The sequence below is a fragment of the Podarcis gaigeae genome, assembly GCF_964106915.1.
Source record: "Podarcis gaigeae genome assembly, chromosome: 7".
In the NCBI taxonomy this organism is placed as follows: domain Eukaryota; kingdom Metazoa; phylum Chordata; class Lepidosauria; order Squamata; family Lacertidae; genus Podarcis; species Podarcis gaigeae.
Genome location: NC_139683.1, coordinates 84,638,742 through 84,653,258, shown reverse-complemented (window position 1 = coordinate 84,653,258; position 14,517 = coordinate 84,638,742). Strand labels below are relative to the sequence as shown.

Genomic DNA, 14,517 nt, shown 5'->3' with positions numbered 1-14,517 from the left:
ACCCAGCTCCACCTCTCTTTCAAATCAGAACTAGTGAAGGAGGTGAAGGTCCTGTGTGAGTTCCAGGAGGCGGTTGGAGGATGGATGGCGGCTAACGGATTGAGGGTGAATTCTGACAAGGCAGAAGTACTGTTTTGGGGGGGCGGGGCGGATGGGTGGGTGGGATTCCCTGGTCCTGAATGGAGTAACTGTGCCCCTGAAGGGCCAGGTGCACAGCCTGGAGTCATTCTGGACTCACAGCTGTCCATGGAGGTGCAGGCTAATTCGGTACGTAGGCTAAGACCCTACCTGCCCGCGGACTGTCTCGCCAGAGTGGTGCATGCTCTAGTTATCTCACGCTTGGACTACTGCAACGCGCTCTACGTGGGGCTACCTTTGAAGGTGACCCGGAAACTGCAATTAATCCAGAATGCAGCAGCTAGACTGGTGACTGGGAGTGGCCGCCAGGACCACATAACACCGGTCCTGAGAGATTTGCATTGGCTCCCAGTGTGTTTCCAAGCACAATTCAAAGTGTTGGTGCTGACCTTTAAAGCCCTAAATTGCCTCGGAGTTTTTACTCTTAAACACAAAGATCTGGATGGAAAAAATGGACCTTTTTGAGACAGACTCCTTCCAAGATTGGACATTCGAAACTAAAGATGACCAAAAGACGGCAAAGACTATTAAAAAGACGGCAAAGCGGACTGGTGAAGGACTATGGCTTAGATGTGGGAGCTCCAGGACGACAGTAGACATTGATGGACATTGGGAACGCAACCGGGAAAGGGGGGAGGGAAATTTGGAATCCAAAGGGTGTTAAATTATATCTTATTCTTTTTTCTATTTTCTTTATTCTAATCTGTATTGCATATTAAAGAGGGGAACTTGTGGAAGGGAACAGGTCGATTTTAGGGGATGGGAAAATATTTTTAAATTGGGTCAATGATAATAAGTTTAAAACTTGGGGTAAGAATTTGTTGAATTTATTTGAAAGAATTGGAATACAAGAGGGGGAGGGGAGGGGGAGTCCTGGAAAGATGCCAATGAAAATAAGATTTTAAATTTGGATGTTTTTCTTTTTCTGTTATATTTGAAAATCTTTAATAAATATTATTAAAAAAATAAAATAAATTGCCTCGGTCCTGTATACCTGAAGGAGCCTCTCCACCCCCATCGTTCAGCCCAGACACTGAAATCTAGCGCCAAGGGCCTTCTGGCAGTTCCCTCATTGTGAGAAGTGAGGTTACAGGGAACCAGACAGAGGGCCTTCTTGGTAGTGGCACCCATCCTGTGGAACACCCTTCCTTCAGATGTGAAGGAAATAAGCAGCTATCCTATCTTTAAAAGACATCTGAAGGCAGCCCTGTTCAGGGAAGTTTTTAATATTTAATGCTGTACTGTTTTTAACACTTGATTGGGAGCCGCCCAGAGTGGCTGGGGAAACTCAGCCAGTTGGGTGGGGTATAAATAATAAATTATTACTATTATATATTAAGTGTGGTTGAGCCCTAACTGTCATCTTCCTGAGTCTTTAGGAGTCATTTGTGGGAAGCAGCCATCCTGTTCGTACGATATGAAGAGAAAACTAAACAGCAGGTCTGGTCAAAACTTCTGTCTCCATTGAAGGCGGCCAGCTCTCATGCGCAAAGCATGTGAAACCTCCTTTGGTGTAGCGTGTAGACATTTCTCATCTTGCAAAGGGGAGTTTGGGAAGCTCCACGCCCTACCTAGAAACTTAATTGAGTCATGCTCTGGAAAACTCCCATGGCTACGTAGCAGGAAGTAAGAATAGGAAGTGTTTAGTAAATCCAGTAGCTCAGCTTGTTGTGGCGTTTCCAGTACTCAACTTTTTAGAAGCTTGAACACGACATTAATTGTCTCTTAGGTGCAACTGCAGTCCTTGTGTGTTGCTGTTTGCAAATACATTCCAAAATCAAGACAATCCACAAAATTGGAACAACAAAATGCACTCTGCTTGTTAGCTCAGCTTTTGGTTAATTGGAATTGCGTTTTGAATAAACTATTGGGGCCTTTTTCACTAATCAGTTCATGATCTGATCAGCACCTCCCTCAAGCACTCCAACAGCATTGTTCTGAAGTCTAATGTAGACAAAATGAGAGTGCCGTTATCATAGCTGCCAATGCGTACTTTAAAAGGCTGCATGGGGCTCCAAACTGGATAAATAAGGGCTGCAGTACTGAGAGTTTATGTGAGAATCATTTTTCTCCATGTAGTTTTGCTTAATCTCTTTCCCTGAGCTGCTTTTTGTCCTGCTGAGTTATTGGGAGTCTTCTGGACCCATCCAACTGGGTCCTAAAAAGAAGCTGTTTCCCTAAGAGTTTGATTGTTTCCACTGCAGCGTGAGCAGCATGGGAACCTAGGATGTATTGTTTGTAGTCAATGATGAGCATATCTTCCTGCAGAAATGCCCTACCAATTCAAAACAGGTTTGTATTAAAAAACAAAAATGTACAGTGGTACCTCAGGTTAAGTACTTAATTCGTTCTGGAGGTCCGCACTTAACCTGAAGCTGTTCTTAACCTGAAGCACCACTTTAGCTAATGGGGCCTCCTGCTGCTGCCACGCCCCCTAAGCACAATTTCTGTTCTCATCCTGAAGCAAAGTTCTTAACCTGAAGCACTATTTCTGGATTAGCGGAGTCTGTAACCTGAAGCTTATGTAACCTGAGGTACCACTGTATTTAAAGCTACTTCTTAGTAAAGGTAAAGGGACCCCTGACCATTAGGTCCAGTCATGGCCGACTCGGGTTGCAGCGCTCATCTCGCTTTACTGGCCGAGGGAGCCGACATACAGCTTCCGGGTCATGTGGCTAGCATGACTAAGCCTCTTCTGGCGAACCAGAGCAGCGCACGGAAACTCTGTTTACCTTCCCACTGGAGTGGTACCTATTTATCTACTTGCACTTTGAGGTGCTTTTGAACTGCTAGGTTGGCAGGAGCAGGGACCGAGCAACGGGAGCTCACCCCGCCGCGGGGATTCGAACCGCTGACCTTCTGATCAGCAAGCCCTAGGCTCTGTGGTTTAACCCACAGCCCCACCTGCGTCCCTAAGCTACTTCTTACATTATTACAAAATGTGCAATTCACTCTTTGTCCGTATCGGTATCGGGGCACAGTGCCACAAACAAAATAACCAAACCTCAGAAATGGAATTTCACAAGCATAACAAATTAAGACCGCTAAAACTATCAACAGCACAGCTGGGTTAAGCAATCAAAACTAAAACTCTGAAAATGCCTGGATGAGGAACTATCCCAAAGGGACAGAGTTGGTGCCAGTCAGACCGCTTTGAGGAGAAAGCAGTCTATACCCAGAGTGCCATTACCCATTAGGGTCTCTCATGTGTTGCCATGTAATGGATTTCCAAGATGGCGGAAGCTGAAGAAGATGCCACTCCTCATCCCCAGACGAAAGACGCAGGCAGGCTAGAATAGGGAGAGGTGGTCCTTGATGAGTGTTGTCTGAGGCTTTAACATGCACCTTCAATTGGTCCTTGAAGTGAACAGGCAGACTTTGGAGTAATTCTTCTAGAATTGGTGTCCTGTTGTTGCATCTGACTGAATTGATTAAAAACGTAGCAATGGCAGCACCATGGGCAGTGCGTTAAAGTAAGGCAGCTGGGAAATGACCAGAGCACAAGATACAGTGGTACCTCAGGTTACAGACGCTTCAGGTTACAGACTCCGCTAACCCAGAAATAGTACCACGGGTTAAGAACTTTGCTTCAGGATGAGAACAGAAATTGTGCAGCAGGAGGCCCCATTAGCTAAAGTGGTGCTTCAGGTTAAGAACAGTTTCAGGTTAAGAACGGACCTCCGGAATGAATTAAGTTCTTAACCCGAGGTACCACTGTACTGTGGCTAAACACTCTCTGTCCAGAAATGGTCCTAACTGGGGAACCATCTGAAGCCAAAAGAAGGCCACAAAAGACATTGTCATCTCTAGGGACAATGTTGGATCCAGGAGTCCTCACAGGTTATGTAGATGCTCCCTGAGAGAGACTGCAGTCCTATCGAGACCAGGCAGGGCACCTAAATCTCAGGTTGGAGAACCATCTCCGCCTTGTCAGTATTTGGTTTACTGGTCTCCTGCTTTGACCAGTAGAGCCCACAGTCTAGAACTCCAAGGTCAGGTAAGTGCGGTAGTGAGGTGGCAATGGGTAGGGCTGGGAGAGCTGAAGCTGCTTTTTTGCTGTTGCCAGTGCTGGGCCCGGTGGCAGCCTGGGCCTGACTCTGCAATGCGCAGGGTGCAATCCACCCCAGCGCTTAGCGCATGAGGGCCTTCGGATGTTGCCAAGGGGCGCGGGGCCCGTTGGCAGTGTTGGCCAGCTCTGCAAGGGGTGGGGTCGTCTGGTCTGCTGACATGCATCTAGTAAATAACAAAGTGTCTACTCAGAAGAATGTTGTTGTTGTTTAGTTGTTTAGTCGTTTAGTCATGTCTGACTCTTCGTGACCCCATGGACCAGAGCACACCAAGCACTCCTGTCTTCCACTGCCTCCCGCAGTTTGGTCAAACTCATGCTGGTAGCTTCGAGAACACTGTCCAACCATCTCGTCCTCTGTCGTCCCCTTCTCCTTGTGCCCTCCATCTTTCCCAGCATCAGGGTCTTTTCCAGGGAGTCTTCTCTTCTCATGAGGTGGCCAAAGTATTGGTGCCTCAGCTTCAGGATCTGTCCTTCCAGTGAGCACTCAGGGCTGATTTCCTTAAGAATGGATAGGTTTGATCTTCTTTCAGTCCATGGGACTCTCAAGAGTCTCCTCCAGCACCATAATTCAAAAGCATCAATTCTTCGGCGATCAGCCTTCTTTATGGTCCAGCTCTCACTTCCATACATCACTACTGGGAAAACCATGGCTTTAACTATACAGACCAGAAGAAAGCCGCACCGAATTCAGTGGGCCTTACTCCCAGGTGAGATTGTGTGGGTCTATCGGGTTTTATCTAGGCCAGGCTTCCTCAACCTCGGCTCTCCAGATGTTTTGAGACTACAATTCCCATCAACCCTGACCACTGGTCCTGCTAGTTAGGGATCATGGGAGTTGTAGGCCAAAAACATCTGGAGGGCCGAGGTTGAGGAAGCCTGATCTAGGCAGCCAGATAACAAGATCTTTTTCCAGCAGGTCAGTGAGGACCACTTGCTTTTTAAAATTCTCCCATATATACAGAACTCCCTGTGCACCTTTTGGACTGTATCTGTAGGTTTCCCCCCTCTGTGTGAAATGTTGTTGTTTAGCCGTTTAGCCGTGTCCAACTCTTCGTGACCCCCTGGACCAGAGCATGCCAGGCACTCCTGTCTTCCACTGCCTCCTGCAGTTTGGTCAAACTCATGCTGGTATCTTCGAGAACAATGTCCAACCATCTCGTCCTCTGCCGTCCCCTTCTCCTTGTGCCCTCCATCTTTCCCAACATCAGGGTCTTTTCCAGGGAGTCTTCTCTTCTCATGAGGTGGCCAAAGTATTAGAGTCTCAGCTTCAGGATCTGTCCTTCCAGTGAGCACTCAGGGCTGATTTCCTTCAGAATGGATAGGTTTGATCTTCTTGCAGTCCATGGGACTCTCAAGAGTTTTCTCCAGCACCAGAATTCAAAAGCATCAATTCTTCAGCGATCAGCCTTCTTTATGGTCCAGCTCTCACTTCCATACATCACCACTGGGAAAACCATGGCTTTAACTATATGTGTCAAATAACTAGGGTCAAATAAGTGTTGTTTTCTTTTTATAATACCTGGAAGATGGATCTCCCTCAGGAAGTTCTGGACTCTTCTTCCTGGGAGGTTTTTAAGCAGAGGCTGGATGGCCTTCTGTCATGGATGCTTTAGCTGAGTTTCCTACATTGCAGGGGGCTGCACTAGAAAGATTACCTTTGGGCTCCCTTCCAGTTCCATGATTCTCTGTTTTTCTGCTTCAACATTATTTCATTATGTTCCTATCATTTTATGTAATTGTATTTTGTATATATTATAAAAGTATAAATAAAACATCTCCTATTTACAAGCAAAGCATTTAAATAGCTACCTTTCTACCAGTAGGATGGGGGTAGCCAGGATTTTTCTTGGGGTCAAAGGCAGAACCTCAGATATGTATTGAATTTTTTCTTATTGGGGGGCAGCTGCCCCCCTGCCTCCCCTTGACTACGTCCATGGGGGCCACAGGAAGGAAACAAGGTCAGAAGGGGGTCGCATTCAGAAAAAGGTTGTGAAACTGTTAAGTTGTGGGTGAACATAGCCGACACAGCGATTCTTCAAACAGCTCTTGTTTATTCACAGGCCAGAACAGAACTGAACTGAAGGGTTCAGCCAGCCTGCTTATATAGAGCTCCACTACAACGCAACTATAACAACTTTCTGTAACTATCCAATCACTGAACATCACTTTCAATCCCTTATTTGCATATGTGGACCTGAGTGAAAACTATCTACAGTATTCCCCTGCTGGCCCAGGGTGAGAACTTCAGTACATAACAGAAACACTGATGTACACAGATCAGATGCAAGCTGATATTGATAGTTCCTTACAGCAACTCTCTAATGAAAGCTTTAAGAACAGTCAGCCTGAGAAGCAACCGCTTGCATTTCTGCAGGCAGCAGAACAATTACATAATGAGGTTCTACAGATGTTAAAATCCATTTGCTACACATTCATGTGCCTAATTAACTGAAAATGTGTCATATAGAAAAGGGTTAGCAAGAGATGTATTGTGCGAAAATGCAGCAGTTTTGCAAGAAAGGTACCGTATTTTTCGCCCTATAGCACACACCGTCCCATAAGGCGCACCTAGTTTTTTGGGGGGGAAATAAAGGGGGGAAATTATTTTTTCCCCCAGGCGCGGGGCTGGGGCGGGGGAGGCCCGCCCCAGCTTCCCCCGACCCCAGCCCCCAAACAGGCAGCTCTCTGCAAGCCGTGGGAGCCCAGCGCTGGCTTCCGCTGCTTGCGGAGAGGTCCGCGAAGCCTGGACACGCTGATCTCAGCGCGTGGAGACTTCAACATGCAGGCAACTCTCCGCAAGCAGCGGGAGCGCTCCCGCTGCTCGCGGAGAGGTCCGCGAAGCCTGGAGAGCAAGAGGGGTCGGTGTGCACCGACCCCTCTCGCTCTCCAAGCTTCAGCGAAAGCCTGCATTCGCTCCATAGGACGCACACACATTTCCTCTTCATTTTTGGAGGGGGAAAAGTGCGTCCTATAGGGCGAAAAATACGGTAAATTAGGTCAAACTGCCACATTGCATTTTTAATTCCCCCACCGAACTCAGAATATTGCTGAGTTTAGATGCACTACATGTTATCATCACTCTCTAATGATGTACAATAAACGGGGATATCATACTAAAAGAGGAAATCAGGGTGTGTGCAGTCTAGTCTTTGGGTATCTCTTTAATTCTCTGCTGGTGTTTGGCAACCCTTTCCTTCTGTGCTCCAACTTATAAATCACTTTGACTTCTCCTTTCCTTACAGGTGTCATTGCTATTCTTGCTGACTTGCAGAGCTGTCATACAAAGTGTTAAATGTATTTGGATCTTGCCTTGACAGATTGTGTAGAAGGGCTCTTGTTCCCAGGCGGTGTTCTGTAAGCGTCTCACAGAACTGAGCGAAGGCCTCTGTCTGCATAATAAAATAAGATTTGTTGCCTTTTCCCCGTGTGCTGACATTTCCTGTGTATGCCACAACTTTCTCATATCTAAAAAAAAAATGCTAGACTCTATCTTTTGCTATTACCAAAAGCTACAGAAGCCTTTAACTTTGATGCCATGGAAATGAAATGAGAATCTGGCCAAGCTGTGACAGAGTTCTGCTACTGCACTTGGCAGCAGACATTACGATTATGATCTAGGAAGTTTTGTCCTGGGAAATAAAAACACATCCTTCCAACTTCAGAAGCGTCTGTAAGGACACATTCACCACTCTCCTTCCTCAGTAGCAGGGAGAAGGCAGCATAACTTCAGGTAGGGTGGTGGCAGTGAAGGAAAAATTTTGTATTCTGTGCGAAGTACAGTGGTGCCCCGCAAGACGAATGCCTCGCAAGACGGAAAACCCGCTAGACGAAAGGGTTTTCCGTTTTGGAGGTGCTTCGCAAAACAAATTTCCTATGGGCTTGCTTCGCAAGACGAAAATGTCTTGCGAGTTCCTGCGGGGTTTTTTTCCTCCCCCCCCCCCATTTCCCCAAGCCGCTAAGCCGCTTATCAGCTGATCCGCTAAGCCCCTAAGCCGCTTAACAGCTGATCCGCTAAGCCGCTTAACAGCTGATCCGCTAAGTCGCTTATCAGCTGATCCGCTAAGCCGCTTATCAGCTGATCCGCTAAGCCGCTTATCAGCTGATCCGCTAAGCCGCTAATAGCGCTAATCCGCTAAGCCGTCAATGGGCTTGCTTCGCAAGACGAAAAAACCGCAAGACAAAGAGACTCGCGGAACGGATTCTTTTCGTCTTGCGAGGCACCTCTGTAACAGAGAGGTTAGAATAGGTAAGAAAGCAAATAGAAGCACTAGGGCAGCCATTCTGAAAATGCTTAAGTTCATATTTCTTCTGATAAATACTAATTAAAAGAAATATGAACAAACTATTTATATATTGCTTACCATAATTATTTATAGCCCGTGCTTCAGGATAATGCTATCAAGGCAGTATACAATTAAATTGATCCCAAGTGAGACTTTTTTCTTTTCTTTAAGGCTTCTCTTTCTGGAGTTTTCTTTCAGATTTATTTCGCTTCATACGTTTCGGGAGAGAAGCAGCTGTGTCTTTTCATAGCTGGCAAAATGAAACATTAATGGCTTAAAAGTTGAAGTAATTTACCCACTTCCTCCCTCTGCCATTTCAATTCACATTTGCCCTTTGCTGTACACACCAGAGAGGGGTCGGGGATGTCTTCACCAAGAAGCGTTACCTGCTTGGTTTTCCTGCCCCTGCAATGCGCGGTCACACAGAACCCCTGTTCATGAAGGTATCGCCTGTGAATGTTCATTCATCTGAATGTGCACAATGATTCTCTCAAATGTACACACCAGATTCAACATGAGAATGTGGCCCAGCTTTTCTAGTTGCATTGAAGCAGGTTTGAAGAAAAACACATCAAATACCGAGTGGTTATCTAGAACAGGCATAGGCAAACTCCAGCCCTCCAGATGTTTTGAGACTACAGTTCCCATCATACCTGACCACTGGTCCTGTTAGCTAAGGATGGTGGGAATTGTAGTTCCGAAACATGTGGAGGGCCAGAGTTTGCCTATGCCTGATCTAGAAACTACAAAATCGGTATGGATTGTAGGTAACGTGTAAATATGACTTCAAAAATAGTGGGAGTGCACTGGATTGCAATGTGTACTCTATGTGTACCCATGTTTTTACTCAGAAGAGACCCATTGAAATTAATGAGTATGACTAAGTTATGCCCATTAAGTTCAGTAATTCTACTATGAGTAAAACATTGGTGTTTTTTTACTCTTAAGAAATATGGTTGCCATATTTCATAGCAACCATCACCATCATTTTCCATTGAGGGGAAAGACTGGATCTGTGCAAGAAATAGTTTTGGAGGGTGGCATATGAATGTCCTTGTCTCAAATGAAATAAATACAACTAAAAATCTACAACGATCTAAAGACACATCTAGTGAATGCTAGATAGTAATGTATTTTCTCTCTCTCCCTCCCGTGTCTCTTTTTCCAACCTGCAACCTCTCTAGTCTGGGTGCCTTTGCTGTGATTCCTCCAAATCCATTAAGGAGGAATCAGTTACAGAAAAGTAAGTACGTGATCCTGTTGACGAACCTCTTCATAGCATATCAGTTCCTGGGTTGTATGTTGCCTTTGTGGGCAGGAATAGATGCTTGCTCACAAGTCTTCCTTCTTGCTGACAAGGCCCAAGAAGAGGAAGGGTGTCGCTAATCTAGAAAGTTGCAGATGATGTATGAAAGCGCCTCAAACCATCTGGGCTAGATTAGTAAATGGTAACAGTTTTATGCTTCAGTTTTAACAAAGTGCACCTCCTAATTGGTGTGCTCAATAGCTTTTATCGGGACACGGATGGCGCTGTGGTCTAAACCACTGAGCCTCTTGGGCTTGCCGATCAGAAGGTCGCAGTTCGAATCCCGCTGACGGCGTGAGCTCCCGTTGCTCGGTCCCAACTCCTGTCAACATAGCAGTTTAAAAGCACGTTAAAGTGCAAGTAGATAAATAGGTACCGCTCCAGTGGGAAGGTAAATGGCGTTTCCATGTGCTGCTCTGGTTTCGGTGTTCCGTTGTGCCAGAAGCGGCTTAGTCATGCTGGCCACATGACCCGGAAAAACTGTCTGTGGACAAATGCTGGCTCCCCTGGGCTATAGAGCGAGATGAGCACTGCAACCCCAGAGTCGTCCGTGACTGGACTTAACTGTCAGGGGTCCTTTAAAGGTAAAGGGACCCCTGACCATTAGGTCCAGTCATGGCCGACTCTGGGGTTGCGGCGCTCATCTCGCTTTATTGGCCAAGGGAGCCAGCGTACAGCTTCCGGGTCATGTAGCCAGCATGACTAAGCCGCTTATAGCAAACCAGAGCAGCTCACGGAAACTCTGTTTACCTTCCCACCGGAGGGGTCCTTTACCTTTTTATAGCTTTTTTTCAGCTAGAGAATATTTTTATTGGGCAACTCATACGTTATTAAAGTATAAACAAACATACGGCCTTTGCAATTCATTTGCACGTGGGTGGATCAGATGATATCTTTTCGTTCTGTCTTGAAAGTATTATGAGGACTACAACCTCATTTCTGCATTTTGTATATCCACTGAAACATTGACTGAATTGGATCTCACTCCTTTCACTTCTGCAAGACCTCTGCCCCTGTGGTTAAGGTATCATGACCGACTTCAGCTATTGCCGTGTAATCCTACAAACGTGTCATTGGAAGCAAGCCTACACCTTGCAAGTGGCCTTAAAGTTCACTCTTGCAAGTTATAGTTCCCTGTAGAAGTCATGGGTATCGATGGGTAGCAGAGCCTTGCTCTCCAGAGCCGGCCCACCCATGAGGCAAGGTGGAGTGGCTGCCTTGAGCGGCCAAAGCCCCTGTGGGCACCTTGCCACCATCGCGGTGACACATTCCCATTTTGCCTCAAGCAGCAATTGAGTCCACCAAGTGACCACTGACACTAACCTTGTGAGACATGTGGGGGCCATTTATTTTCTGCCTGGCCTGATACCTGTTCCTTGCAGTATTTTAACTCTTTGCTTCACTTACCATATTTCAGTTGCTACCAAAGAGTTGGAAGACCTGGAGAAATGGAAGGAACGGCACAGGCCCGGGCTAATTACCTTGACACCCCAGAAACTGGGTAAGCGAACAAGGGGGAAAAGGGAAATACATTTGAGATGCTGTGTTTTTCTTAGCTTATTTTGAAGAATTCCGATTGTTTCCCACTGTTCGATTGTTGTGAGAATTAAAACTTAATCTCTTTGGGGAAATGGAAATTTCAGTGGCCAGATCATCAGGCTTCTATAACTTTGAAGCTTTATATCTCACACTTGGTAACCTTGAACAAATAGTGTAGGAATTCCCACAATTATTTAAACATTCTATGTCCGTAGCTGACACCCAGGCAGGCAGGTCCAGTGTCTAGCTGATCTACAAAGCCAGGGATAAAAGCATATAAGACCACAGAACTCATTGTCTCTTCCATAATGGAGTCCCAAGCAATAACTAGCATGGGTTTATAAATAGTTTGTGCCTGAAAAACTTGATTGGAACTGTTTATCACTTTGCGTTAAGTGATTGTGGCCATGTTAGCATTTTGCCCTGAGTCAACCATATAATGTACTTCATAAACGTACCTGGAATATCAAAATTTCACTATTGAATAGCTTGAATAAACTGACGGAAATGATGGAAAAAAGCAATGATGAACACATTGCTTTTAGAGTAGAGGCAGAAGCCCAGAATATCTGCTTCAAACATTGACTAAGCAATAGTGGGGTTCCTTCCACATGAGAGCTCTTCAGTGCTGCAGAGGCATTCTGCTGGAAGCAGAATTTAATACTGTATAGTGCTACATTATGCCTCCTGGAACCTTCATTTCCATTAGCAGTGTCCTTTCTCATGCCTAGGGATGCGGGTGGCACTGTGGGTTAAACCACAGAGCCTAGGGCTTGCCGATGAGAAGGTCGGCGGTTCGAATCCCCACGACAGGGTGAGCTCCCATTGCTCGGTCCCTGCTCCTGCCAACCTAGCAGTTTGAAAGCATGTCAAAGTGCAAGATGATAAATAGGTACCGCTCCGGCGGGAAGGTAAACGGCGTTTCCGTGCACTGCTCTGGTTCACCAGAAGTGGCTTAGTCATGCTGGCCACATGACCCGGGAGCTGTGCGCTGGCTCCCTCGGCCAATAAAGTGAGATGAGTGCCGCAACCCCAGAGCCGGCCACGACTGGACCTAATGGTCAGGTCCTTTACCTTTACTTCTCATGCCCAAGATCTACGCCAGGGATGGCCTGAAGTGAAGGACATGAGGCAGGAGTTGATAATGCAGGTGAGCTGTGCACAGGTGAGCTGCAAGCAAGCTGCCGGCCAGCTCTGTGGAGGCTCCTTTTATTGACACAATATGCAAGCCCAGGCACATCTTCCAGGATCGTGGGGTGGTACAAAGTTATTTTGGCACCTGTTTCCACCGTGTCATTTTCCCCTTGCAAAATGTATGACGAAAGAGACAAAGGTCTCAGAGACAAAAGGTTACAGACAGGACACCACAGACTACTGAGACCGCAAAAGCTTAGACAGAAGGTATGATGTTCAGACAGCTGTGGCTTTATCTGTGAAGGGCAGTGTGCCCCGCACCCCAAGGTCACGCGTGCAGGCAGGCTGAGGCTGAGGCTTCCTGCGGGTGGGGAGTGTGCTCCGCACACTGCGATCATCCCTACAGTGGCCAGCTCTCAAGAGACTGCGATCTACTCACAGAGTTAAAAACTGGCAGTGATCAACCCCATTTTGGGGGGTGTAGGGCAAAAATGTTGAGCTTTTTTTAAGGGGAGCGAAAGTTTCTGAGCTTCTTGGGCTACCTGTAGGACATGCCTGATCTATGCCATTCAACAAAGGCCTCTTCCAGCATTAAGGAAAATTTCTGTCTTTAATGTTTACTTGTTTTACTGGTGGAGGTGGGTGGGTAGTGGTTAGTGCCATGGACATCCTTCAAAACTTCCCCAGTGTCTGTCCTGGGGTGGGGCATGCAAAAACTGGGGAAGGGAAAAAGGCAAGAAACTCAGAAATAAAAAGTAATCACCTTGCAGATCAATACAGGGTTAAACATCATCTCCTTCTCCCAAACTAGCGGATAGCGCTATGTAGAAAATAAAATATATTGTCCCAGGTGGTGTTTTGTCTCCCTGTTGACTTTCACTGGGGATGTCCTGGATACATCCCTGCGTCTGCAAGGTTTTTTTTGTAGCCATAACCATTGTGTCAGCAATGAGTCCCTCAGCTAGCATACAATGTAGTTTAATGCTGCCTCTGATAATGCCATTATGTTGAGAGTGAACGTCAGAACAGATGATGCATTTTTGTATTTGTAGGTGGAAGAATATCGGAGGCCGAAGTGAGGCAGAAACAGCAACTTGAGCACATCCAATCTAAATACCAGCAAAAGGTCAGGCAGGATGCGACTGTCAGTTCCTTGGTCACAGCATGGAACCAGGAGATGAATTTGTTGCTTTACCTTAACTTTTTATTTTTTTGTAAAGGAAACAAGTGCATGGAAACAATTGGTCACAAGAGGATAAAATTCTGAAGCAGAAATTTCTGAACTCAATAATTATCTTTTATTTTTTATTTTACAAGATTCCTTAACTACCATTTACCACAAGGTCCCAGGGTGTGTCTGTGTCTATTAAAAAACAAACAGAGCTGTTACTCTATTTACTCGAATCTAGTGCTCACCATTTTTTGGTCAAATTACGTTGTGAAAATTAAGTTGCACATTGGATTTGATAGCACGTTTACATTCACTGGCAAATACTTTTTTTGGTTTCGAGGTTCTGTTTGTCAGTTTCCTCCCTGAAATGTGAGAAGGGTAAAAGTTAGCTTGCAGGTGTCTGGTCTGTAAAGTGACAGAACTTTCTGTCTCTCTCTCCTTGTAGCTGAAGAAAGAAGAATATGAAAGACGCAAACGAGAAGCTGAAGAAGCTGACATTTTAAAAATGAAAATGATCCAGAGAGAGAAAGTAAGAAGACCCACTCAGGCCATTTTAACATTCCCCCCCCTCGTGTACACCTTGCAAATGGACGTGTGGGTGTGCCCTTCAAGCAAACTGATGCTACTTGATACAAATATAGTTGTAATTACTTGCCAGGACGCTGTGGCGCTGTGGTCTAAATCACAGAGCCTAGGGCTTGCCGATCAGAAGGTTGGTGGTTCAAATCCCCTCAACGGGGTGAGCTCCCGTTGCTTGGTCCCTGCTCCTGCCAACCTAGCAGTTCAAAAGCACATCAAAGTGCAAGTAAATAAATAGGCACCGCTCCGGTGGGAAGGTAAACAACGTTTTTGTGTGCTGCTCTGGTTTGCCAGAAGC

The 14,517-nt window shown here is 46.0% G+C and overlaps 1 protein-coding gene across 6 annotated transcripts in view; it reads left to right on the top strand.

Moving 5' to 3' along the window:
- EPSTI1 (epithelial stromal interaction 1) overlaps positions 1 to 14,517 on the top strand; it is a 39,928-nt gene that overhangs the window by 7,040 nt on the left and 18,371 nt on the right. For all 6 annotated transcript variants that reach the window (XM_083748490.1, XM_083748487.1, XM_083748488.1 and 3 more), the window contains exons 2-5: positions 9,675 to 9,733; positions 11,214 to 11,297; positions 13,522 to 13,595; positions 14,086 to 14,169. In XM_083748490.1, the coding sequence (XP_083604616.1) occupies positions 9,675 to 9,733; positions 11,214 to 11,297; positions 13,522 to 13,595; positions 14,086 to 14,169 (301 nt within the window). The remainder of the gene's footprint in view (positions 1 to 9,674; positions 9,734 to 11,213; positions 11,298 to 13,521; positions 13,596 to 14,085; positions 14,170 to 14,517) is intronic.